This window comes from Pimephales promelas, chromosome 13, assembly GCF_988280905.1.
Source record: "Pimephales promelas chromosome 13, fPimPro1.hap1.1, whole genome shotgun sequence".
NCBI lineage: Eukaryota > Metazoa > Chordata > Actinopteri > Cypriniformes > Leuciscidae > Pimephales > Pimephales promelas.
In genome coordinates, this window is record NC_142781.1 from 30616343 (window position 1) to 30642505 (window position 26163).

General features: G+C 40.1%; 1 protein-coding gene across 2 annotated transcripts; it reads left to right on the forward strand.

Annotated features, from left to right (window-relative positions):
• Positions 1–169: 169 nt before the first annotated feature.
• Positions 170–25897, forward strand: clic5b (CLIC family member 5b). Of its 2 annotated transcripts, none has more exons than XM_039690264.2 (6): positions 170–812; positions 18181–18290; positions 18619–18744; positions 20009–20115; positions 21589–21770; positions 24489–25897. In XM_039690264.2, exons 1-6 carry the CDS (start codon positions 276–278, stop codon positions 24651–24653), a joined length of 1227 nt encoding a protein of 408 aa, XP_039546198.2. In that variant the 5' UTR covers positions 170–275; the 3' UTR covers positions 24654–25897. The 2 variants fall into 2 exon arrangements, with proteins under 2 accessions (XP_039546198.2, XP_039546199.1); XM_039690265.2 differs by lacking the exon at positions 170–812 and adding an exon at positions 13309–13489.
• The last annotated feature ends 266 nt before the right edge of the window (positions 25898–26163 follow it).

The window sequence follows — 26163 nt, forward strand, 5'->3', positions numbered from 1 at the left end:
CATAATACATGACACTGTCATATAGGGTGTTGTATGATTTGTAGGCTATAATACACAATAATTAGCAAATAGGCTATGCAATGAAAGAAAAGCCAACTTCAAGAGAATATGAAGACCTAGCGGGGAGTCACTTATTTACGACTCACATTTTATGACAGTCATCGAGCAAAGTTCATTTATAAGTCATCTGTCATCTTCCGCTGCAACAGGTGAGCGACTTTCCCATTTCTCCAGACGTCCTCGCACTTCTCCAAAGTTCTGGACGAGCTTTAATCATGGCCACGAACCCCCAAGAAAACATATATGAACAAATCGACGAGAGGAGCGAAAACATATACGAGAAGCCGTATGTTGACATTAAGAGTACTACTAACACAGAGAAGAAATATGAGAATCAAGGCGCGCGCGAAGAACCGATCTACAGCACGGTCAACCAACCCTCTCCTCCAGTCTACATGAACACGAGAGACTCAATTGAAGAAGAAGAAGAAGACGAAGAAGCCCAGCTTTCACCCTCCAGTGAACGAGGAGAGCAGGTCGAAAGCGAGCTGATGGTGGCGTCTCTGCAGAATGGAGACGCATACGGGTCCGGAAGGTCTTCATCTTTAGAGGGAATTGAAGACCCTTGTGATGACCAGCCCTCAAGGGTCCACGAAGACCTGCTCATGGCTTACAGTCTCCCAGAAGACGAATCTCCAGAACCGGAGGAGGTGGTTGACTACAGCCTGAAGACTGTGGAGAACATTGGCGAGCAGGAGGAGACCACTGAGGTTCCCGACCCGAACCAGCCTGCCATTGCGCTTTTCGTCAAGGTAAGGGCTGTTGTTGGATTATTTGGGGCTGTATTTATGACAACTGCAAAAATAACCGGAACTTTATTTTGTTAATTTTAAAAAAAAGTATTAAAGTTGGCCTTACTACATTTCTACACTCTAAAAAATGCTGGGTTGTTTTAACCCAATTTTGGGTCAAATATGGACAAACCCGAAATGTTGGGTTAAAAATGTAATGTAAAAATTTAACCCAACGGCTGGGTTAGTCCATATTTGACCCAAAGTTGGGTTAAAACAACCCAGCATTTTTTAGAGTGTAACCTTACTACGAGTCTAAAGGTCAGTTGGGTGTGGTTTGTGATAGTGATGTGGTTTGTCATATTTCTGCTTACCTTTGACCATTGAAGACGACGTGAAGACAAAATTAATGTCAAATCTTTGTTCACTCGTTTAGCAGTTTTTATGCTGAACCTAATTGCATTTTTAACCCAACATTTGTGTAAAGTATGGACTAGTGGTTCTTTGTAGGATGGGAACACTACAGAAAGATTCCGGCCAGAGAATCCTTTATCATCCTTTTATTTCACAGACCAGGATGCCAATATACAAGTTTGCAAGTGTATATGCTGTGTGTGTGTGTGGTCTAAACAGAAAGAAAGAAAAAATAAATAATGAAATGATAATAAACAAATAAAGAATACTATAATATGCTTATTGTCATCATTCACAACAGTATAGTAATGAAAGTAATAGTTAACATTAATCCAGTACAGAATACGTCACTATATACCCTTTTATGGTGTACTACTGCACCTTTAAGTGACTATGCAAAATATAACATTATATCGCTATAACGCTGTAGCATCAAATAAACAGTAAATGCTGCATCCGAACACGGAATTATATGTCTAAATATACAACACAAAGAGGTCTATATCGACGTATAGATGGGCTAATTATTTACCCACAGAAAACATATTAACTATTACAGCACGCTCTGTTTCATGACTACACAAATCACACAGAATAAACGAGTTTGAATGAACATAAATAAAGTTCAAAGCATAGTATAAACATACAACAGTAGTCAGAACTTACTTGTTTTTCATAAAACGCACACAAAAGTAAAGGAAGGGGTCTCTGAGAATCCTCTCATCATCTCTGAGCGCGAATAACTGAGGCGCAAATATCTGAGGCGCGAATAACTTAGGCGCGCGCATTCCTTCCCAGGCGCAGTTCACGTGATGGAGCGCGAGCGCACTTAGGAAATATCAGCGCTGAACAAATAGGCTTTCAGACAAAGCCGCCCCCAACTGTCCGTATGGCAGTTGAAAGAATAGGAGAAAGTCTATTTGTTAGTCTCTTCTTCATCCTGGTCCTCCAGAGCTGGGAGCAGGATGATCCGGGCGACTGGACGAATGTAAGTACGGTCCTTCACTTGAACACTGATCGTTCGTACGCGTCCATCTGCTCCTGGATGAGTCTGGGTAATCCGTCCTACGGGCCATGACGCTCGAGGGAGTTGGGGATCCACAATTAAAACAACATCACCGATGGAGAGTGGCTTAACGTCTTTCCTCCACTTACTGCGTTCTTGTAGCCCTGGTAGGTAGTGGCTGATGAAGGATGACCAAAAGCGGTCAGCAATGACTTGACTGTGCCTCCAGCGTCTTCTCCCGAGGTCACTGGGGTCATAAACTGCTTGAGGAAGCGATGAGTCGTGTCGGCCCATTAAGAGGAGGTTAGGCGTGACCGGATCTGGATCAGAGGCATCTGATGACAAGTAGCCTAAGGGTTTCGCATTCATTATGCCCTCGACTTCTACTAGAATTGTCATTAGGACAGGTTCAGGAACAGTCTGATCTTTGAGGACAACACGAAGAGCAGTCTTGATAGACTTCACTTCCCTCTCCCATGTGCCACCAAAGTGCGGCGCACTTGGAGGATTGAATCGGAAGGATATCTGCTGTTCAGCGAGTTGCTCTCTCCACTGAGGTGCCATAGCAGCAACGGCCTCACGTAACTCTCTCTCTCCACCGACAAAGTTGGTACCATTGTCCATGAGGAGTTCGAACGGTCTGCCACGCCGAGAGATGAATCTCCTTAGTGACAGCAGGAAAGCATCTGTATCGAGGCTTTCCAATAGATCCAGATGCACCGAGCGAGTTGTCATGCATTTGTAGACAATGCCCCACCTCTTTTCAGTGCGGCGCCCGATCCGTACTTGGAAAGGCCCGAAGCAATCAACTCCAGTTGAATAGAACGGTGGCTTATGGAGTCGTAACCGAGCTGGTGGATAATCTGCCATCTTCGGTACATCAGGTTTTGCTCTCCATCGTCGGCACTCCAGACATGAATGCTGATGCTTTCGAATGGCCTCTCTACCACGGATAATCCAAAACCTGCGTCTGATCTCGGCAAGAACCCGTTCTGGCCCAGGGTGCAGTAGTGACTCATCAAAATCCTTGATGATAAGCTTTGTCACCGGATGGCTTGGGTCCAGGATAACTGGGTGGATAGTATCAGGGTCTAGTCCTTCAGCATAACTTAACCTGCCACCAACTTTGAGTAGCTCCGTGGCTCCTTCATATTCTGGTGACAGAGATGCAAGACGACTGTCTGACGGAAGAGTACGTCCAGCTTTGAGAGCCCTCATTTCTTCAGCAAAGCAGTCCTCTTGAACCTTCTGTAACATTAGCTTCTCTGCTTGCAGAAAATCGGCAGCGGAAAGGGGTACTGTAGTTTTATCCTCAGCCGCCCCGTGAAAGGAGCTAGCAGTTTCCTTAAGAAGTTCTTTCCAGCTGGAGAACTTACTGGGATCCGGAAGTGGTGTGGGCAAGATGCTGGACACAGTTCCAACGAAGGCAGACTTTCTAAACTCGGTGGTGTCTAGTTCTGGCTCAAATAAGGGCATTTTGGGCCATTCCCTTTCAGACAAACGGAGAAAATGTGGACCTTTGTTCCAGCGATGATCCTGTACCATCTCTTGCAGAGTGAGTCCGCGGGTTATATCATCAGCTGGATTACTTAGAGTGTCAACATACCGCCATTGAACAGGGTTGGTCAGGTTCTGGATTTCTGCGATGCGTGTTCCCACAAACACTTTATAACGGCAAGATTCTGATTTGATCCAGTGCAGTACAGTTGTGGAGTCTGACCAAAGAGTGATATGCTCAGATGGTACTGCAAGCTCTGTCTCGATCAATCTAGCCAACTGTGCGCCTGTAAGCGCGGCACTGAGCTCAAGCCGTGGAATAGACAGCAGCTTACGGGGTGCAACTCTCGATCTAGCAAACACGAAGGAGACATAGACTTGCTGATCATAATCTGTCGTCTGCATGTAAGCTACTGATCCATAGGCGCGCTGCGAAGCATCACAGAAAATGTGAATGTGACGGGTTGCGTTGGCAGTATCGGCAATGGCTGGTGCATATGGACGAGGCAGCTTTAGATGTTGCAAAGTGGGAATTTCTTGCACCCAACTTGACCATTTCTCCAGAAGGTCAGCGGGTTGGATCTTGTCGTCCCAACCAATATTGGCCTTCCACATGTCCTGAACAAGCACTTTACATCTTGTCGTAAATGGCACAATGTATCCCAACGGATCGTAAAGCTTGGCAAGAACACTGTAGACGTTACGCAGAGTAGCGTCTGAACATTCAGCTTGACGCTGTTTGTAACCCAGGGTATCATTCAAACAATCCCAGCAGAGTCCAAGCGTGGGTTCTTGGAGGTTGTCGCTGGCCTTGGATAGCCATAGCTCACTACTAGCTGACTGTGCTTCAGGAGGTAGATTTGCTACAACTTCAGGCATGTTACTAGCCCATTGCCGGATCTCGAAACCTCCCTTGTTCAGAAGCGCTCGTAGATCATCAACTAGAACCTTGGCATCCTCAGGTTTACTAACACTGTGGAGGCAATTGTCGACATAAAACGAGTGCTCGATCACGTGCATGAGAGGAGAATCTGGTGGCTCGTGATCTCTGACGTGCTGCTGCAGAGCAAAGACTGCACAACAGGGGCTACACGTCGTTCCGAATGGTAACACCTCCCATTGGAATATGCGTGGTTCCGATGTCCTCTGCATGTCACGCCACAGGAATCGTAGAAGTGGTTTGTCACTGGGTAACAAGCGGATCTGATGGAACATCGACTTAATATCTCCGCTGATGGCCACAGCATGACATCTGAACCGCATCAGGACTCCAATCATGGTCGGACCGAGCGTTGGTCCCGGCAGGAGTTGGTCATTCAGGGACAGGCCATTAAAGGAAAAGGAGCAGTTAAAGACCACTCTGTCCTTTCCATTGTGGTGCACCATATGATGAGGTACATACCACGACTCTGTGGACTTTGCTGCTTCTTCTGTTAAGATTTCTGCAACATAGCCAGACTGAACAAGTTTATCCATCTCCTTGCAGTATGAGGCTGCTCGCACAGGGTCCTTAGCCAACCGGCGCTCAGTGCTGCGTAGGTTTGGCATCACGGCATCTTGCCGAGCACAGAGTTTGATAAATGGCTGACGACGCAACAGTGGAGTAGCGTAGCGCTGGGTACCATCGACAGATACACGTTTGGAGGCTGTCTGTAAGAGGATGAGTGCCTGCTGGTCTTGCTTGGAACGCATTGCAGTCTTCTCACTGACATAGGGGACTGTGTCAATGTGCCAAAGAAGTTCCACATTTCTGAGGAGTTCAGAATGCGAAGACTCAGTGGCGATGTGCAGACAGGAAGACTGGTGAGAAGAGACTGGCATAATGTCAGAAGGACCTTGCAAGGACCAACCTAGCCTCGTGCAGATGGCTATAGGACCACCAGATGGGCCTGCTCTGACTGGCTGGGTAGGAGTGAGAAGCTGAGGCATATCAGAACCGATGAGGAGCAGAGGTTGGGCTCTGTGGATAAGTGTCAAAGGAAGTCCTTTGAGATACTCATAGCGCTTCTGAAGAGCTTCTACTGGATACGTGTGTTCAGATAAGCTCAGACTGCTTGCTGTGAAAGCATGTGGAATCCAAAACTTCTTGTTTGGCTTGAAGATGGGGGATACATGAAAGCTAACTGAAGAACCTTTCAGCTCTTTCACCTCTTGCTGTACTGTCCTCAGATGAAGTGTCTCTGGATGCTGAGAGAGTTGTAGTTGCTTTACAGCCTGTGGAAGGATAATAGTTCTCTCCGATCCATCATCGAGCACTGCAAATGTCTCAAGAATGCGGTCTCCATGATGCAGAAGTACTTTGACAATCTTCAGCAACACTCTCTGAGGGCTTCTAGGCTGCTCAATGTAGACAATGGGCTTCGGATTACTAACCATCAGCACTTTATGGGATGACTCTTGGATAACATCATGCAGGACTGTAAGGTGTTTCTCTTTGCAAAGCTTACATGGGCGTTTAAGGGTGCAGGCTGTAGCTTTGTGGCCGCGGCCGCATTTCCAACATCTATCACCTTCATAGATCCACCTCTTGATCTCAGCTGTACTCAGTTTCTTGAAGTCCGAGCATGAGTTAAGGTAGTGCTCCTTATTATTGCAAAACGGACAATAAGGACTGAGTTTGAAAGCTTGGGATTTCGAATGAAAAGTCTCCTTGTCAGCTGCCTCTCCAGAGCAGAGGAAGACTGATGCTGTTCTATCTTTGGACTTTTGGCTACGTTGATCTCGCTTTGGTAAGGTAGGCCCTGTAGAGTTATAGAGAAAAGTAGCACGACTGGCGAGACGCTTGGCTTGAGCCTTCATCTGGAGCCATGCAGCGAGGTCGGGCAAGGAGTAGGTGAGCTCTGAACCTGGCTGCAGTATGCCGCGAACGAGACAATATTCCACAAATCCATCTCTGTAAGAAGGAGACATTTTGCTTAAAAGACGGTCAACATGGGAACCACACTTGAGCTCGTATCCAACCGGTCCCTCTAAAGTGCGTAGCATACCGACAAGCGACTGCACCGAGAGGGCAAAGGAGTCAAATGCATCTGCGTCTCCTGGCTTAATGGCTGGGGAGTTGAGGATTGCCCCAAGTTCACTTTGCACCAATTGTCTTGGCTGGCCATATTTATCTTGCAGAGCCCCCAATGCTGCTGTATACGGTGCAGGGTCATACATGTATGATTTGGCCAACTGCAGAGCACTCTGAAGTTTGAGCTGGCCCAGGAGAACTTGGTATTTATAGTGCTCGCTGAGATGAGGGTGACTATTCATCAAGTTGTCAAGCGCCATCTTCAAAAGTGCAAAATCACTTTCTTTGCCACTCTCGAAAAAAGGAAGTGTCGGTTTGGGAATGCCATAAGATGTAGCAATCAAGGTCTCCATACCCGGGTAAGTCCATGGTGATGCCATCTGAACTGGTGATGCAGCTGTAGGAGGTGGTGGTGCCATTATGAAACTTGTACTGGTAGTTGGAGCCCCTTGGTACTGAGACGGGAGACTAGTTGTGACAGAAGATCTTGTCATCGGCAACACTCCACCTTCCTGAGTAGTTACCATGGAGGGAATGGGAGCAAATGAGACGGGCGCAGATGGAAGTACAGAGACTGGTACTGCAATCGGTGCTGTGCTAACAGGAACACTGATTTGGGCACTTGCGACGGGACTAGCAGATGGTGCCAATACCTGATAAGGAACAGTGGAGGAAGATGCTACCTGAACTGGCGCTAGATTTGGTTGCTGTACAGGTGGGTACTGCATGGGAACCGATGGCACCAGAGGTGGCTGTTGAGTCAATGGTGATGACAGAGGTAACTTGGAGAATACAGCAGGAGCTGACGTAGACAATGATTCATTGTTCGTCCCTGTCAGGTAGGTCTTTACAAGACTGGCAATGTGTACCTCCTTCTCGAGTTTCTTCAAGCGCCTGCGTCTCCCCATTTCTCTAGCTATTCTCTCTTTAGCCAAATGTGCTTCCTCCTGTAGTCGCTGTCCTTCTCTGGCTTGTGCATCCAATGCTGCTGCTTCTAAGTCAGCTTTCCTTTCTTCTTCTATTTCCTGTTGCAGATCAGCTAGCTCCAATCCTTTGATCTCCTCCTCTAAAGCCGCTTCTTGTATATCAGACGTACTTCGAAACAGATGGAGTCCGTAAGATATCCGAGAGGACCGTCGTGACTGTGTAGCTGACCGATAACTTGTCAAACTCCTAGCCCTGGTTGACTGAGCCTGGTCTGGTTGTCCTACAGGTGTAGAGGAGGTTTGGACCACAGGCTGTTGAGAGGGCAGAAGAGTGACTTCGTACTGGGCCAAATGTGCAGGTGGACGGGTTTCTCTCTTGGGTCGATCCAATGACTCCAGCTGCTGACCTTCAGTTGATGACTCCATAGTGTCGAGGAAAACCCTAGCTCCGGCTCGAAGGACCAATGTAAAGTATGGACTAGTGGTTCTTTGTAGGATGGGAACACTACAGAAAGATTCCGGCCAGAGAATCCTTTATCATCCTTTTATTTCACAGACCAGGATGCCAATATACAAGTTTGCAAGTGTATATGCTGTGTGTGTGTGTGGTCTAAACAGAAAGAAAGAAAAAATAAATAATGAAATGATAATAAACAAATAAAGAATACTATAATATGCTTATTGTCATCATTCACAACAGTATAGTAATGAAAGTAATAGTTAACATTAATCCAGTACAGAATACGTCACTATATACCCTTTTATGGTGTACTACTGCACCTTTAAGTGACTATGCAAAATATAACATTATATCGCTATAACGCTGTAGCATCAAATAAACAGTAAATGCTGCATCCGAACACGGAATTATATGTCTAAATATACAACACAAAGAGGTCTATATCGACGTATAGATGGGCTAATTATTTACCCACAGAAAACATATTAACTATTACAGCACGCTCTGTTTCATGACTACACAAATCACACAGAATAAACGAGTTTGAATGAACATAAATAAAGTTCAAAGCATAGTATAAACATACAACAGTAGTCAGAACTTACTTGTTTTTCATAAAACGCACACAAAAGTAAAGGAAGGGGTCTCTGAGAATCCTCTCATCATCTCTGAGCGCGAATAACTGAGGCGCAAATATCTGAGGCGCGAATAACTTAGGCGCGCGCATTCCTTCCCAGGCGCAGTTCACGTGATGGAGCGCGAGCGCACTTAGGAAATATCAGCGCTGAACAAATAGGCTTTCAGACAATTTGGGTTTGTCCATATTTTACCCAAATTTGGGTTCAAACAACCCAGCAGTGTTTAGAGTGTACTGTATAAACTCAGGTGTTAAATAATTTAAAATGATAATTATTAAACATATAATATTAACATATACTAATTGAGGTAAAATTAAATTCTTGAACTTACATTTTGTTTTTACATTTTATTTGAATTCAAATTAAATACAATGTATATTTTGGTGGGCAAATTTAACATACAAATCAAATGTATAGATTTGTAATCTTTTTTTAAAATAATAATATTAATAATTATCATAGTAATAACACATTATGTTAATAAAATTGAAATTTAGTTTGAAAGTTTTTCACTTGTCTTTAAACTTGTATTTTGCAATGTCATTTCAACCATAATCTCTCTAACCTCATTTGGGAAACCCTCAAAACTGTGGCTTTACTGTAAAAAAAAAATAAGTGTTGGTTTAACTTAAAAAAAAAATTAAGTGACCTGGTTGCCTTAAAAGTTTAATTTCATTTAAATAAATGAAATAAATGAGTTAATACAATGAAGGAGATTGGTTTAAACAGCAGAAACTCAAAATATGTTATCTGAACCACATCAATTATCTAAGTTGATTTGACAAAAGAGCATTTTTTTTACAGTGTTATGAATTCATTCTTCTTATCTAAATGAAAACCAGTTTTAACTTTAAAGGATGCAAAAGAAAATCAGGCGGACCGAAATGCTGAAGTATAATGGATGTAAATATCTCAAGCAGGAAGTTAATGATTCGGTAGATTTTGCCCAATGGCTTAAAATTTACAGAAAAGATTGGTATGATTCATTCAGTACTATTTTTCTCTTGATCATTAACTTCAATGGAGCTTTCAAAAGTTTCTGTGCTTGCTCACAGCCTGTGTCATGTAGATAGACATCCTGATTGCATCGCCATTCGTTTTCCTTTGGAAGGTTCACTGTGACAGGCAATATGAATAATCATTAACTTTGACATCCGTACAGTCGTGGATACCAGGATGAACTCCTGACCTGAGGAACACTTTACCGTGACACTGATCATGAAGACTAATTTTATTTTTACTGGTTCACAATTGAAAATACACTGGTATGGATGCACCAGTGAACATAGCACAATAAAGGTGTTGTCCTTAGGAACAATTCAAATATTACATAACTATTTTTATGGCATATCATAAAAACAAGGAATAAAGGAGTGTAAGTTGTTGTTGATTGACATAACATCAGACTGCTTTCGTAATAAAGCCTGAAAAAGAGAACATAACAGCATTTGCCAAGTAAATGTTGGCCTTGGTTACATATCTAATATTGGCTGTGCTATGACCTGCTGAAGGCAGATGATTATGACTGGAATTGACAATGCCACCTGTACTAAATCATAGAGATGTTGGTGGTTACTGATTACATTCTATATTTACGTATTAAAATAATTACTTTTACAGTATATCTATATTTGTTTTAAGTCTTGCTATTAAAAAGGATACAGTTGTATCAGTATTATATTGTTTGCAGAGTATCGCTGAAACCATTTTAAAGGCCTGTTCACACCAAGGACGATAACGATCACAATAACAATAAAGATATAGCTCTAAAAGACATTGTAAATATGAAAGAATACCAGAGTTCGAGCATTTAAAGTGGCAGTCAACAAAACAGCAGCGAGCACTTACAATAAACAGAATAATAACATCCATTGGTGCAGTGGATGCTAATATAGTTATGCTTATAGTTATCTTTCTTGGTGTGAATGGGCCTCTGTTTGTAAAAAAAAAAAAAACATGCAACATTAGTGGCCATTTTTTAAATGTGAAGCAGCAGCAATGTGATAATCAGATATAGATAAGCAGACTCTTCCACACAATTGCAACTTTGATTAAACAATGTTTATCAGGTGGTAAAAAATTCCTCAAGTGTGACCTTATTTTTTAATCATATTTTTTAGAAATATATTTTAAAACTCTTAAAGGACTTTGGCTCAGCCAAATGTGCACCATGCAGAAGTTAATTATTCACTGCAGTGATTACACTGAACCTGTTGGGAACTGAGCCATGAAAAAAGAGACTCTTTCACTGACATTATTCAATTCATATTCCAACTCATCTAGTTTCAAGTTTCAAGTTTGTATTTATTTATATAGCACATTTACAACAAACAGGGCTGACCAAAGTGCTGAACAATAGATAGGATAAAATGTGTTGATGTGTTATTTTAACATGAAACATTGCCAGTAAATGTGAAGATAGGTTTCTATCTCCGACTGATTTTAAATCATAATTTTGGCCACCCTTGAAATGAGATATATACGATTAAGTTGAGCTGAGCTGTTGAATTTAATACGCTATAAAACCGTGCTCATTCATAGACGTGCATTTATTGCACGAACACACTGTTTAAAATGCATATACACCGTTCAGTTGAATGAGAATGTTAAACTGAATGTATGAAGCAAAATGTTTGTTGATAATATCCTTAACTTAACAACAACACTGAAGTAGGAGCAGTTTATCCGTCAATCAATTTGAGCATGAAAGTTGCGTTCATTACTATAGTGGTGTATGATTATTAGGAACACCTGTTCAATTTCTCATTAAAACAATTATCTAATCAAACAATCACATGGCAGTTGCTTCAATGCATTTAGGGGTGTGGTCCTGGTCAAGACAATCTCCTGAACTCCAAACTGAATGTCAGAATGGGAAAGAAAGGGTGATTTAAGCAATTTTGAGCGTGGCATGGTTGTTGGTGCTGAGTATTTCACAATCTGCTCAGTTACTGGGATTTTCACGCACGACCATTTCTAGGGTTTACAAAGAATGGCGTGAAAAGGGAAAAACATCCAGTATGCGGCAGTCCTGTGGGCGAAAATGCCTTGTTGATGCTAGAGGTCAGAGGAGAATGGGCCGACTGATTCAAGCTGATAGAAGAGCAACTTTGACTGAAATAACCACTCGTTATGCAGCAAAGCATTTGTGAAGTCACAACACGCACAACCTTGAGGCGGATGGGCTACAACAGCAGAAGACCCCACCGGGTACCACTCATCTCCACTACAAATAGGAAAAAGAGGCTACAATTTGCAAGAGCTCACCAAAATTGGACAGTTGAAGACTGGGAAAATGTTGCCTGGTCTGATGAGTCTCGATTTCTGTTGAGACATTCAGATGGTAGAGTCAGAATTTGACGTAAACAGAATGAGAACATGGATCCATCATGCCTTGTTACCACTGTGCAGGCTGGTGGTGGTGGTGTAATGGTGTGCGGGATGTTTTCTTGGCACACTTTAGGCCCCTTAGTGCCAATTGGGCATCGTTTACCTACCTGAGCATTGTTTATGACCATGTCCATCCCTTTATGGCCACCATGTCCCCATCCTCTGATGGCTACTTCCAGCAGGATAATGCACCATGTCACAAAGCTTGAATCATTTCAAATTGGTTTCTTGAACAAACAACGAGTTGACTGTACTAAAATGGCCCCCACAGTCACCAGATCTCAACCCAATAGAGCATCTTTGGGATGTGGTGGAACGGGAGCTTCGTGCCCTGGATGTGCATCCCACAAATCTCCATTAACTGCAAGATGCTATCCTATCAAGATGGGCCAACATTTCTAAAGAATGCTTTCAGCACCGTGTTGAATCAATGCCATGTAGAATTAAGGCAGTTCTGAAGGCGAAAGGGGTCAAACACTGAGTGTAAATCTATACTGTATGGCCCCCCCCCCCCTTTCTGTACACCACTATATATTTTAAGAAACCAAATGAGTACTCTTCATTTCACAGGTTCATTTCAGTCATGTCCGAAAACTTTGAACACAAATACATGGTATAAACCAAAGCCAGCTCTTAAAATATTTAGCAGGGAATCTTATTCTCCTGGGCTCCAGAAGATGATCAAATATAACCTGCCGCTGCCTGCCAGCGCACTGCCTGTGACTTGGACTTCATTAAAAATGGATGCGGCTCATTCCTCTACTCTTGAGTTTCTGGGCCATGAACATGCCATATAGGCCTAGTTATTCAGGGACAAGATGGCGCACGAGTTTAGTGGCCGAGACTCTAAAAAAGAAACTCATTTATAGGGCTAAATATTTTTTTGATAAGAAATTCATGAATTGTCTGTGTTTACATGTAATATATGTGCATGGAAGAACACTGAATCAGAAACGATGTTTCAAGGTCATCTCTCAACATCATAGTTATACTTCTGGTTTATTCTCATCTCACACTCAAGCTCATCAGAGCTATCTGTGACAGGGGTGGGGCAAAGTAAAGCTCCACCCCCAGCTAAAGCCTCTCACCTATTCCCTCTCTTTTACATCATCCCTGTTTGGGAGAGAGCTAGATTCCCCTTTCATCTGGGCTCGAGCTGACATTACAGCACCTGGTGCCATTGGATGCCCATCAAGAACAAACTGAATTTACATTTAACATTGACATTTAACCTGAAATATTGGCGAAATACGGCTGGGAGGATGTAGGTGACAGATCAGAAGAGGTACTTGAGTCAAAGAAAGTGTCTACAATGGGAGACGGTCAAGAACCTGATATTGAGTTATTTGTCAAGGTAAGGAAAATATCTAGCGTTAGAGTATGCAGAAGTGAAGTTATGAAACTCTTACGATGTCAGTGTAACTCAATAGTTGTTCTAGAGTAACATGTGCATATTTGACCAGGGTTGTAAGTTGAGTGAAAGCCAGTAGTTCTCGCACATTGGTTTATAGATAAAGGTGGTGTTAAAAGAACATACCCTCAATAATTCGCATTCTAATGTTTTTGTTAGAGATGCACTGATATAAAAAATTTGACGTGTACCAATAAGCTAATAAGTGGCCAATAAATTATAGCATTTTGTCCACATATTATCCGATATGATACCGATATATCGTGGATTGTTTGTGGGTCTAAGACAAGATAAAGATAGACATAAGATCTGCAACCATTATTAGAATACAAAATAAATCCAGTTTTTAAAAGTGATGTCCATCATTGCAAATAATGCTTATTAGATCTGAACATTATGGAAAAAGTAAGCAAAAGATAATACATTTTATATCATAGATAGCCTCTGCAGTCACTCTCAACCCACTTATGAGAGAGCAAACACATGCGTACACTGACAACGCATTACACGCTTCAGTTATGATGAAAGTCTCATCTCATGTCATACTGAAGCAACTAAAATAATTGAAAAAAGAAAATGAAACAAACAAATCCTCTTACACGCACTAATCCTTTGCATTTAACAGCATAAATACTGAACACAAGGCATTGTCAGTCACACCCCGTTCTGTTTACAGCCCTGAACTGCTGCCCAGCAGACAGAGCAACCGGTCCTATAGCAAACCGGCCTATTGTTCTGCACGTTCCAGATCGCAGCCGCTCATTGTCCTGCTTCCAGTCGTCTCTCTGTTCTGAATTTTCCAGAATGGACAGATGAGTGGAACTGGAAGTGTCCTGACCTTTCACATACCATCTGACTGTGTTATGCAATCTCATGATTCCTGTCGAAACTGCCGATGAAAACAAGCTCTGTTACAGTAAATTAGAAAAGATGCAACAGAAGTATTACCTATTATCTATCTTTGACAGCACGCTCCTCATGTTCTTCTCACTGCCGGGACCGCGGTTAATGAATGCGGCGTGCATAATTCATATTGTGCTGGGTATTGTGTCACAGTGTAAGCTATAGCTGGTCTCGTACTAGTGTTGCCGCTGTTTTGGGACACCTGATCTCCTCGACTGCAGAGGCGTACAGTAGCAGTGTGAAAACATTGTTCAATGCACTGTAAACCAGGGTCATTTATACACTTCATAATGAGGAAATATGGCGTTTATCACTGAATAAGGTCAATTAGTGTAACTGTGTGATTCTATTACTCATTTCTGTGTATATAATAAAAGGAAAATTATCGAGCTGTCTTTGTAATGTGGTCTGTGAAGGTCAGCTGATCATCAAGGGTTACTCCTAGATTGCGGACTGACCTTGATGGGGTGATTGAGGAAGAATCTAGCTGGATAGTGAAGTCGTGCTGTAGAGACGGATTGGCAGGGAGGACGAGAAGCTCAGTCTTAGCCAGGTTGAGCTGCAGGTGATGTTCCTTCATCCAGTCCGAGATTCGTGCAGGTACTGTGGGATCATCTGGTTGAAATGAGAGGGTGTCATTGGCATAGCAATGGTAAGAGAAACCATGTGCCTCTATGATGGGTCCTAGTGATGTGTTGTAAATGGAGAAGAGGAGCGGTCCAAGCACTGAACCCTGGGGAACCCCTGTGGTCAGTTGATGTGCTTTGGATGCCTCACCTCTCCATGTGACCTATCTGTGAGATAGGACTCAAACCATTGTAGAGGAGTACCTGTGAAGCCCAGTGATGAGAGGGTGGACAGAAGGATCTGATGATTCACAGTGTCCAATGTAGCAGACAGATCCAGGAGGATGAGAACCGATGATTTGGAAGCAGCTTCGGTGACCGACAGCAATGCAGTCTCGGTTGAATGCCCTTTCTTGAAGCCTGATTGGTTGACATCCAGCTGGTTATTCAGCGACAGGAAAGATGTATAATCACATGACCAATTATATGCTATTGTTGTAATGTTAGCAATAGTAATAGGAGGGTTGAGTGCAGGGCCTGAAATTAACACCCGACCACCTGCCAAATGCGGGTGAATTTTGCTATTGGCGGGTAACACTGTCAATCTACCTGCCACATTGGCAGGTAGCCAATGAGAATTGTGAGTGATTCATTAGGATTTTTACATGTCAAGGAAGTCCGCTATTGCGTTGGACTTTAGCTAAAATGTGGCGGCACATTACTGGGGTAAAGAGGCCAGCTAAAACTAAACAAACAGCCAACAAAAAGATGAGGATGAGAAAAAGAAAAGTAAAGAAGACATTTTATTACAAAGTGAACAATCGGCGGCAATGGCAAGGTTCGTGAGCGGCTGATTTATGACAGCGACTGTTGTTTCGTAACATTCATGCGATCAGAAAGAAGATGAGGCTCTTTTTCTGACTACGTATGCGGGATGAGATAATGTAACGCGTCGCTGTTGCAGGTTAAAGTACAATGACAGTTGCACAGATGTGTGTGCGTGTGCAACTGTGCATGTTGGGAGTTGGGAACCGGTGAGAAAATGTCCGGTACCCGGTAATTTTATCAGTAATAACAGTATTAATTTAGTTCATATTTAACCGTTCCTGAACGCTGTAACTAAAAGCTGTTAAGAGTAAGACCTGTCTATGTGACTAAATCCGCCATCAACACAGCCGCGTGTGATTTGTTTACGAGCTGCGGTAGGTCTATCTGTTGAGTATACTATATTATAGGCTATACTATACAGTATATGTTGTGCGTGTGTGTGTGTCTGTCAAAATCAATGAATAAAAAGATTTTTTTTTTTTTTTTTAAATGTATGTTAGCCTATTAGAGTTATATTATTACTTGACAGCACTTAAATGTGTATTCTTACAAGTTAAAGAACAATATTGTGAAATTCCCGTTTCATTTTTTGTTTTTTTTTTACGTTTATGAGGCAAAAAAAAAAAATGGCTGGTAAAAAGTCTCTGTGGCAGGTGAATTTTTAAATCCACCTGCCACAGTGGCCGGTGGCCGAAAAAATTAACTTCAGGCCCTGGTTGAGTGTCATTGTTTGTCTGGAGCTGCTGCTGGTGACCAGTAACTCTTGCTTGTATATAATATAATAATAATAATTAGCTACATTAATAAAGCACTTTCCTTGGTACTCAAAGCGTATCAATATACCCGTCATGTATAATGCATTATATAGGTATTCAAAATGTACGTTATAATGTCACTTTTCACTCCATGTCACTTTCACTTTCATTCGATATTCAACAATTGTATCTAGAGCCGGACCGATAAAGGATTTTGAAGGCCGATACCGATACAAATATTTTTGGGTTTTAAAATCCGAAATTCCGATATATCGGCCGATATTTTATTATTTTTTTAATTAATTTTTTTAAACTGGACATGATAGTCACAAATTTTGTCATGCTTATTTGAGTTAAGAGAACTGATGGGGATGATCTTTTAATTGTTATTCAAGCAATGAATGTATCGTGAACAATTCAATGAGTTTTGCCAACAGGAACGGTGTAGAGTGCCCTCTGGTGGACAAACTATACAACTCCAACACTCATGACATGGTTCAAGCGTGTTTCGTCTGTTTTTATGTCATTTTTGAAATATTCATTTATCGGCCATTATAACTGCCGATACCGATAGTTTGGAAAATGTCTAATATCGGCCGATAATATCGGCCTGGCTCTAATTGTAACCAAAATTAAAAATTCATTATAATATTTGAGAAATCCTTGTTACATCTGAAATTGAATGTTTGGCATGCGTTTTAATGCATTATACTTTCTAGAGGTGTGTTTAATTATAATTATAATAATAAGTAGGGATGTAGCAATATATCATGTCACAATATATATTGCAATACAAAAATGCAACAATATGTATCATAGATAGTAACAATATGTATTGTTTAGTTCACCCAAAATAAAAATGACTATGTGAGGTAAAAATTAAAGTTTACAGAATTTGTCTCAGTACTACATTAAACTACTATATATAATGTTGATTATAATGTATAATAATGCAATGAAGGGAATATTTGTGGATCTTTTGTTGCAAGTAAAACATGACCTACATTATTTTAAACACAACTAGTCAGAGTTAAAGCATGTTTGTCTAAAATAATTCAGTATTTTCAGCTTCAGAATCATCAATATTTTTTATTCTGGTGTCTCTATTGTCCTGTGCATTGGATTTCCAGCACCAAGTCCAAGCCTATTCATTTACACCCACAATGTAATATCAAATTTAGCATTTTAATCTTTAACCATAGGTTTTGGAGTATCACAATAATATGTATTATCTGTATTAGTATTATAATGTATTATAACTGTGGTTACAATTATTCATGAGAGCATGCGATACATTATAAGGTGCATTAGAAGGCATTATAAATATTTTATAATGCATTATATATAAGGCTTTAAGTAAGGTGTTATCTGACAACATTTAGTTGAAAATGTCCTTGTAGTTTGACTTCAGGTTAACATCCATCAAAACATTAAAGCAACAGCAGGGGGCGCTATGACACTTTATCATTCTCAGTCCAGTCTCTTCTCAGACGTGTCTCATTACATGTTACATTAAGATAAATGAAGACTTACTGATTCCTGGAGGTGATGTATATGTAAAGATGCGTCTTTGTGTTTGCAGGCTGGTTGTGATGGCGAGAGCATCGGAAACTGTCCGTTCTCCCAACGCCTCTTCATGATCCTCTGGCTCAAAGGTGTAGTCTTCAACGTCACCACTGTCGACCTCAAGAGGTGAGGACTTTATCCATGTGATATATCTAATGGCAAGAAATCTACATAATTATATTAAATAAATATCAGTAACAAATGCCACGTGTTGACATTTCTATTGGATATTAAGTTATTACAGTATATGCAGTCAGGTTAACATTATTAAACATTGGTTTGAGCTTTGACTGGAAAAAATTATATTTGAGCAATATCAGTCAAATATAGTTCAGAATTTTAATACGAGAAATGAAAAATAATCAACCTACATTTTTTTCTGCAATGGCTGAAGAGCTGGTTGAGTAATGACATTAAGAAATTAATAAAATATCTAATTTCTGTTGTTGTTCAGGAAACCAGCTGATTTGCACAATTTGGCTCCAGGCACTCACCCTCCTTTCCTGACCTATAACGGTGAGCTGAAGACAGACATTAACAAGATCGAGGAGTTCCTGGAGGAGGTTTTGGCGCCACCGAAGTAAGCTCACTTTTACAAATACACTATAGAAACTCTAAACCTGTGGTTCTCAACTGGTTTTGCTTCAGGACCCAGATTTTTCAGTGGACACCAATCATAGTCAAACAAAACATCAAAACTATATACTAAAGTAAACATACATCAAACATTCAAATCTATTTATATTACTAAGAATGGCATAGCTAGCATCACAGCGTCACTTAAAGGGATAGTTCACTTTGAAATTAATTTTTGATATGTATTAGCTTACCTCAAGGGCATCCAAGATGTAGGTGTCTTTATTTTTAGGTCAAACTGTTCTTGTCTGTCAGTCATATAATGGAGGTCTATGGTCACCACCTCAAAGAGCATGCACAGAGAAGTCCAAATTAAACATGATTTAATGACTCGTAAATGTAAGTACACATTGATGGCCTAAGACACGAAACGAGCGGTTTGTGTGAGAAAACAAACAGTATTTATATCGTTTTTACCTCTTGTAACCAAGCGCCGGAAGTGATCTCTTGCGCGGTTGCGGAAAAAAAAATCAACGTTGTCTGTTGATATATTGAAATCGTCTTCCATTGCAATTTCCTGTATATCTAAATATGTTTAGATCTTCACTGTGAAAGGTAACACTTCTGAAATCTCTGTGTAAACAATGAGTGACGTACACTCGCGAGAGATCACTTCTGGGGCTTTCCGGCGCTTGCGCAGACAGAAGATCACTTGGACGTGACTGTGATTACAAGAGGTAAAAATGATATAAATACTGTTCGTTTTCTCACACTAACCGCTCGTTTCGTGTCTTAGGTCATCAATGTGTACTTACATTTACGAGTCATTAAATCACGTGTAATTTGGACTTCTCTGTGCATGCTCTTTGAGGTGGTGACCATAGACCTCCATTATATGACTGACAGACAATAACGGTTTGACCTAAAAATATCAAAATTGAAAATACTGTGGAAACAAAGGCACCTACATCTTGGATGCCCTTGAGGTAAGCTAAAACATATCACAAATTAATTTCAAAGTGAACTATCCCTTTAATGGGACAAGTTATCAAGTTATCATTATTTTATCATTTATCATTTATGTCATGGCTTATGACCCATTTTTAGGTCACAACCCACCAGTTAAGAACCGCAGCTTTAGACTTCCAAGAATTTTTTCCCCCCTTTTGCAATGTATATTGTATTAAACATCACATTAAACCACTGTGAACTAGAACTGTAAAGAATACTGACACATGTTTTTCTATGTACCTTTCCTTGTGTCCAAGGTACCCCAAACTTGCAGCCAGGCACAGGGAGTCAAACACAGCTGGGAATAACATATTTGCAAAGTTCTCAGCTTTCATAAAAAACACAAAGCCAGATGCGAATGAAGGTATGCATGTCAAACTGGATCAAACTGATTGAATGAATGAATGGATATATTGTGTTTTGGTCAGTGCACTGAAACAGGGAAAAGTTCAATTCTGTTAACTCTATATGGAATCAATAGTGCTGTAAACATCCTATGTATTTTAACATTAAATTATGAATAGTGTTCACTTTTTAGAGTGGCTAGGTTCTCAGTAGGAATGTGCCAAAATAGACATTTTGGCTGAAATGATAACTATTTTTTGTTGTGGTTGATAGACGATAACCAATGATGACTGATATAAATATTTGCAGTTTTGCCAGTTTTTAAATGACGTACATATGGAACCTGGCAGCCGAAGAAAATATTTTTTCTAATAATAATAATCATAATAAAAAATTAATAATATAAAATATAAGAATATTATATTTATATTCACATATTATATTCACACAACCATTCAAATGTTAGGGGTCATTACATTTTTTTAAAGACAATAATACTTCTATTCAGCAAGATGAATTAAATAGATCAGAAGTGATTTATTTATAAGGTTACAAAAGATTTCTATTTCAAATAAATTTCTAATCAAAGAATCCTGAATGGTTTCCACAAAAAATATTAAGCATGACTGTTTTCTATGTTGATAATAATATAAAATGAAATAAATTACATTTTAAAATATATTAAAATAGAAAGGATTTATTTTAAATTGTAACGATTTTTCACATTATTGCAGTTTTTTCTGTATTTTTGATCAATTAATGGAGCCTCGGTGAGCATAAAATAAATATTTTTAAAATATATAAATATTAACATTACCCAAACTTTTGAACGGTTGTGTATGTAAAATTAAACATATTTGGTATTAATATTATAACATTGAAAAAAGTGATTCCCATATCAAACTAATCAGAATATAAATGAAGGTAAATCTTGATATATGGTCACCCATAGATATTGTGTGAAAATAAATCATTAAAGTGGTTTGTTTAAAAATCTTCTAAATATGAAGTAAGGTGGCAAGGTGGGGGCTGTTACTCCACACACAGGGTGAAACCAGCATGGGGCAAAAGGCCCAAACTATTGATACAAATATTTTTACCCTAAATACCATACTTTTACATATTCTCCCATCATTGATAAACTTAAATAACGTAAATACTGTTACTTTAATTACCTTGAACAAAACTCAAAATCATTAACAAGACCTTCGTCTCAAAATATGGACAATAATTTTATCGGTTCTCATTTGCTACATAAATCTATAAGATTATAAAAAATATTAAATATCTGATCAAATTAGCTCAGTATCAACTTTGCGTTGGTGTCAGTGATCGCATCAAGGATCAGCCAAATTTGAGCTGAATTTTTGTGCCACAAATGAGAATACGCCTTTTACCACAGTATGCCTTTAGTCCTGTTACCCTATGTTTGGCTGCTGACTTTACCATTCACAATCAAAAACATACTAGTTATTATGTGCTGTTTTGTTAGCTCTGGAGAAGGGTTTGACAAAGGCACTCAAGAAGCTGGACGACTACATGAACAGCCCCTTGCCTGATGAGGTAGATGCCGACAGCATGGAGGAGGAGAAGGCCTCCAACCGCAAGTTCCTGGATGGGAACGATCTGACTCTGGCAGACTGCAACCTGCTGCCAAAGCTCCACATAGTGAAGGTGAGCCGAGTCGCTGAAGGGGACTTGACACTAGCAGTTGGCCTGCAGTTTTTGGGGGGGTAACCAAGGAGGTCTGCAATACCCGGAGAGAGCTATCCGTTAGCATTCTCATTCATCTTAATGGCAGTTTTGGGGGAAATTTGGACTCGTGGAGGATGGTAATGGAGATTGTGTAGTTATGGATTTTACCAGCAGGGGGCCATGCTACCAGAAATAATGATAATAGTTCACTTTAAAGGGTAACTAAACCCCTGGTCAGAGCCTGACTCCACCCACTAGCAATATTTGAAAAATGCTGAAAAAATGGGCAGACCCCAGCGGGGCTAGGGGGCGTGCACCTGAGACCCGCCGTGAGTGACAGCTGCTGTCAGACTCTAAAATAGAGCGAGACTAGTCTGGAGTGACTCAATAGCTGCCTTTGCAACAGAGCGGCCATTTGAAGTCGAGGACTTTTCTCCCTCACCTTCACCTGAAGTGGATGAGGGTGAATTGTATGTATACACAGGGCCAAATCCATTCGAGCTGCTGGCTCAAACTGCGGTCTTAACTCCCGCATCGCGACCGGCATCTGATGAGTTATGTCGTCGAGTTGATCTCAATAGCGCACGCTATTGATATTATGCCGCTATATGAAAAAATCCAGCAAAATGCACCGGCTCGTTTGTCGACCCTAGAGGATTAACTTTATCCTAACCATAAATTGTGATTAAAATATCCATGATCACTCACATCAAGACGCCGCTGCGGTGGAGGAGTCCATGCAGGACGAGCAGTGTTTGGCACTGCGTGTGGAGAAGCCCATGTCCACCTCCGTTACTATCCTGATCACTGTACTAAACACTGATAAATCTATGCTAACTTGAAGCTATCCTAACTGTACTATGCTACTAGCTACACAAAATAATCTAAATTATCTATATAATGCTATGCTAAATAGATGCAACAATACTCTATCCTGGTCGTTTTCAAAAATAATCTAAATAACTATATAAATGCTATGCTAACTAGATGCTATTATATGCTATAGTATCCTGATCGTTTTCAATATTCATAAATCCAACTCCTGACTCGCTACAGCAGTTTTGACGGAACCAGATGCTTTTATACCAGGGGCTGCCAAGGGCGTGGTGAGCTCGCACCAAGGGTGTGACAGAGTCGCGTCTGAGAGTTCGCTACGTCAGCAAGTACCCCTACTGCAGGAGCTTTCCGTTTAACCTGAAGAGGGCGGCACTCAGACGTTTTTACACCATATATTTGAAAATCAAAACACTTTATACTCAATTGTCAAAAAATGTACTCGAATCAATGAACAGCATTTATGAAGCTCCATTCTTACAGATCATTAACTAAAAAAAGTTGTTTTGGTGTTTAGTTACCCTTTAATGAAAATCCTGTCATATTTACTCACCCTCATGTTGTTCCAAACCTGGGTGAGTTTCTTTCTTCTGCTGAACACAAAGGAAGATATTGTTTTTCCGTTAATAAAACGATAAAAACATTGACAGCCAATCAGAAACCACGAGCATTTAAAGGGATAGTTCACTTTGAAATTAATTTTTGATATGTTTTAGCTTACCTCAAGGGCATCCAAGATGTAGGTGTCTTTGTTTCCGCAGTATTTTCAATTTTGATATTTTTAGGTCAAACTGTTCTTGTCTTTCAGTCATATAATGGAGGTCTATTGTCACCACCTCAAAGAGCATGCACAGAGAAGTCCAAATTAAACATGATTTAACGACTCGTAAATGTAAGTACACATTGATGGCCTAAGACACGAAACGAGCGGTTTGTGTGAGAAAACGAACAGTATTTATATCGTTTTTACCTCTTGTGACCACAGCCATGTCCAAGTGATCCGAGGGCGCGGGCGCAAGCGCCGGAAGTGATCTCTCACACGGTTTTGCGAAAAAAATTCAGTGTTGTCTGTTGATATATCCATTGCGATTTCCTGTATACACTCTAAAAATTGTTGGGGTGTTTTAACCCAACTTTGGATCAAATATGGACAAACCCAGCCATTGGGTTACATTTTTTAAATCACATTTTAACCCAATATTTGGGTTTGTCCATATTTGACCCAAAGTTGGGTTAAAATAACCCAGCATTTTTAGAGTGTATCTAAATATGTTTAGATCTTCACAGTGAAAGGTAACGCTTCTGAAACAATGAGTGACAAACACGCGCGATAGATCACTTCCGACGCTTGCGCAGACAGGAGCCCCCTCGCCCTCGGATCACTTAGACGTGGCTGTGGTTACAAGAGGTAAAAACGATATAAATACTGTTTGTTTTCTCACACAAACCGCTCGTTCCGTGTCTTAGGCCGTCAATGTGTACTTACATTTACGAGTCGTTAAATCATGTTTAATTTGGACTTCTCTGTGCATGCTCTTTGAGGTGGTGACCATAGACCTGCATTATATGACTGACAGACAATAACGGTTTGACCTAAAAACATCAAAATTTAAAATACTGCGGAAACAAAGGCACCTACATCTTGGATGCCCTTGGATGCCCAAAAATGTATTTCAAAGTGAACTATCCCTTTAAAGTGGCAGACCTGCAGCGCATGCTTAGAATAAACAGAACGATATTGTGGAGTTATATTTACAGTTATCGTTCTTACTGTGAACAGGCCTCCCGGCGACAGCAGTGCTTAAAAAAGCAGCCAAATGAGGTGGTTTTCATTCATGTTTTTCCTTGTATTTTTGTCTGCAGGTGGTTGCCAAGAAATATCGTAACTATGACATTCCCAGTGATTTGACAGGAGTGTGGCGTTATCTGAACAGTGCGTATGCACAAGAAGAGTTCATCAACACACAAGCTGCCGACAGCGAGATCGAGTTGGCATATCAGGACGTGGCTAAGAGGCTAACCAAGTAAACTGATGAATAAATTCGACAAAACCAGACCTGGGGATATTTTCTTGAGGAAGAGTTGATGTTTTCCATGTAATTCGAAACCATTGATCCCCAACTACACGTTAGTCGTTTTTCATCCAGGGCCCTGGTAATCAATCATCCATTGTGCTCTGATATACAGTAATCATGAAACACCTCATTTGCCTGAGTTCAGTGACTCAAATGTGAATCCTAAATATCCTCCAAAAACTTACAAGCTCTCACTGATCTGTTGCTCATATAAACATCATCCTAAGCAACTTTGCTGTTGTCTCTATTTAAAGAGACTGGATATTACTGTTTTTCTGTTGTTCTCTCTCTCAGCATAGACAACAGTTCTTCCTATTTTTTTTTTAATTCTATGTATCAAATCATACACTGATTCTTGAGATATGGGACAAAACAAAGAATAAATCAAAAGATGATCCCTGGAATATTTAATAGAACACATCATCATGCCCTCAGCCCCAAACATAATCATTCATTAGATATAAACATGAAGAAAAATCAGAAAAACAAATATGTAATCTAAAATAGTTTTAATAGACACACGGGCGTTCAAAATTTTGAGGTTGATAAGATTTTCAAAAATGTTTTTATGTTCACCTAGGCTGCATTTGATTTTGATCAAAAATACATTAACAGAAATATTATTACCACCATTTATAAGAGCTTTTTTCTATTTTATTATATTTTTAAATATAATTTATTCCTGTAATTGCAAAGCAGAAATTTCACTATAATATAACATAATCCTTCTCAAATCATTATAATATGCTGATTTTATGCCCAAGGAACATTTCTTATTATTATCAACGTTAAAAATAGTTGTGCTGCTTCATATTTTCGTGGAAACAGTGATACATTTTGTTTTTTCTGGATTCTTTGATGAATGGAAAGTTCAATAGAATTTATTAGAAAAAGAAAATGCTTTTTAACAATGTTAAAGTCTTTACTGTTACTTTTGATCAATTTAATTGATTCTTGCTGAATGAAAGTGTTTATTTCTTTAAAAAAAAAATCTTACTAACCCTTTTTTTTCTGCATTGTCACAGTACTCAAGCATCATGACAGTTGAAAAACCTTGTTGACTTTGTTTTGGTTTTACAATATTCCGTTATGTTTTTATTATATTTGTGTATAATGCATGACAAGATCAAATGTGAGCTGCAGGATAAACTTCAAAGTTAACTAATCAAATATAATTCCTAGTTTTTGTACATGTTTCATGGGGTTTTGTTTCTTGAATGCGCACTAAATGAATTCGTTTTTAGGTAATGATTTAAAGGAGAACTCCGGTGCAAAATGAACCTTTGGTCTAATAAAACATCGGTACCTAGTCAACCGTTCTCTGAGATTTGTTTTCATGATAATCAAATGTGAAGAGTTTTATCTCTAAAAACTGTTTAGCGTATAACGCTAGTATATGGGGGCATTTAATAAGTAAAAAGAGATCGCTAGTTTATACCACTAACAAGGCTCAAAATAGCCCT

Excerpts from the sequence above, each read along its gene's own strand:
- clic5b (XM_039690264.2), top strand. The coding sequence starts at position 276 with ATGGCCACGAACCCCCAAGAAAACATATATGAACAAATCGACGAGAGG. Across the intron at positions 20,116-21,588 it reads AAAGCCAGATGCGAATGAAG|CTCTGGAGAAGGGTTTGACA; the intron begins GTATGCATGTCA and ends CTGTTTTGTTAG. Across the intron at positions 21,771-24,488 it reads CAAAGCTCCACATAGTGAAG|GTGGTTGCCAAGAAATATCG; the intron begins GTGAGCCGAGTC and ends TTTTGTCTGCAG.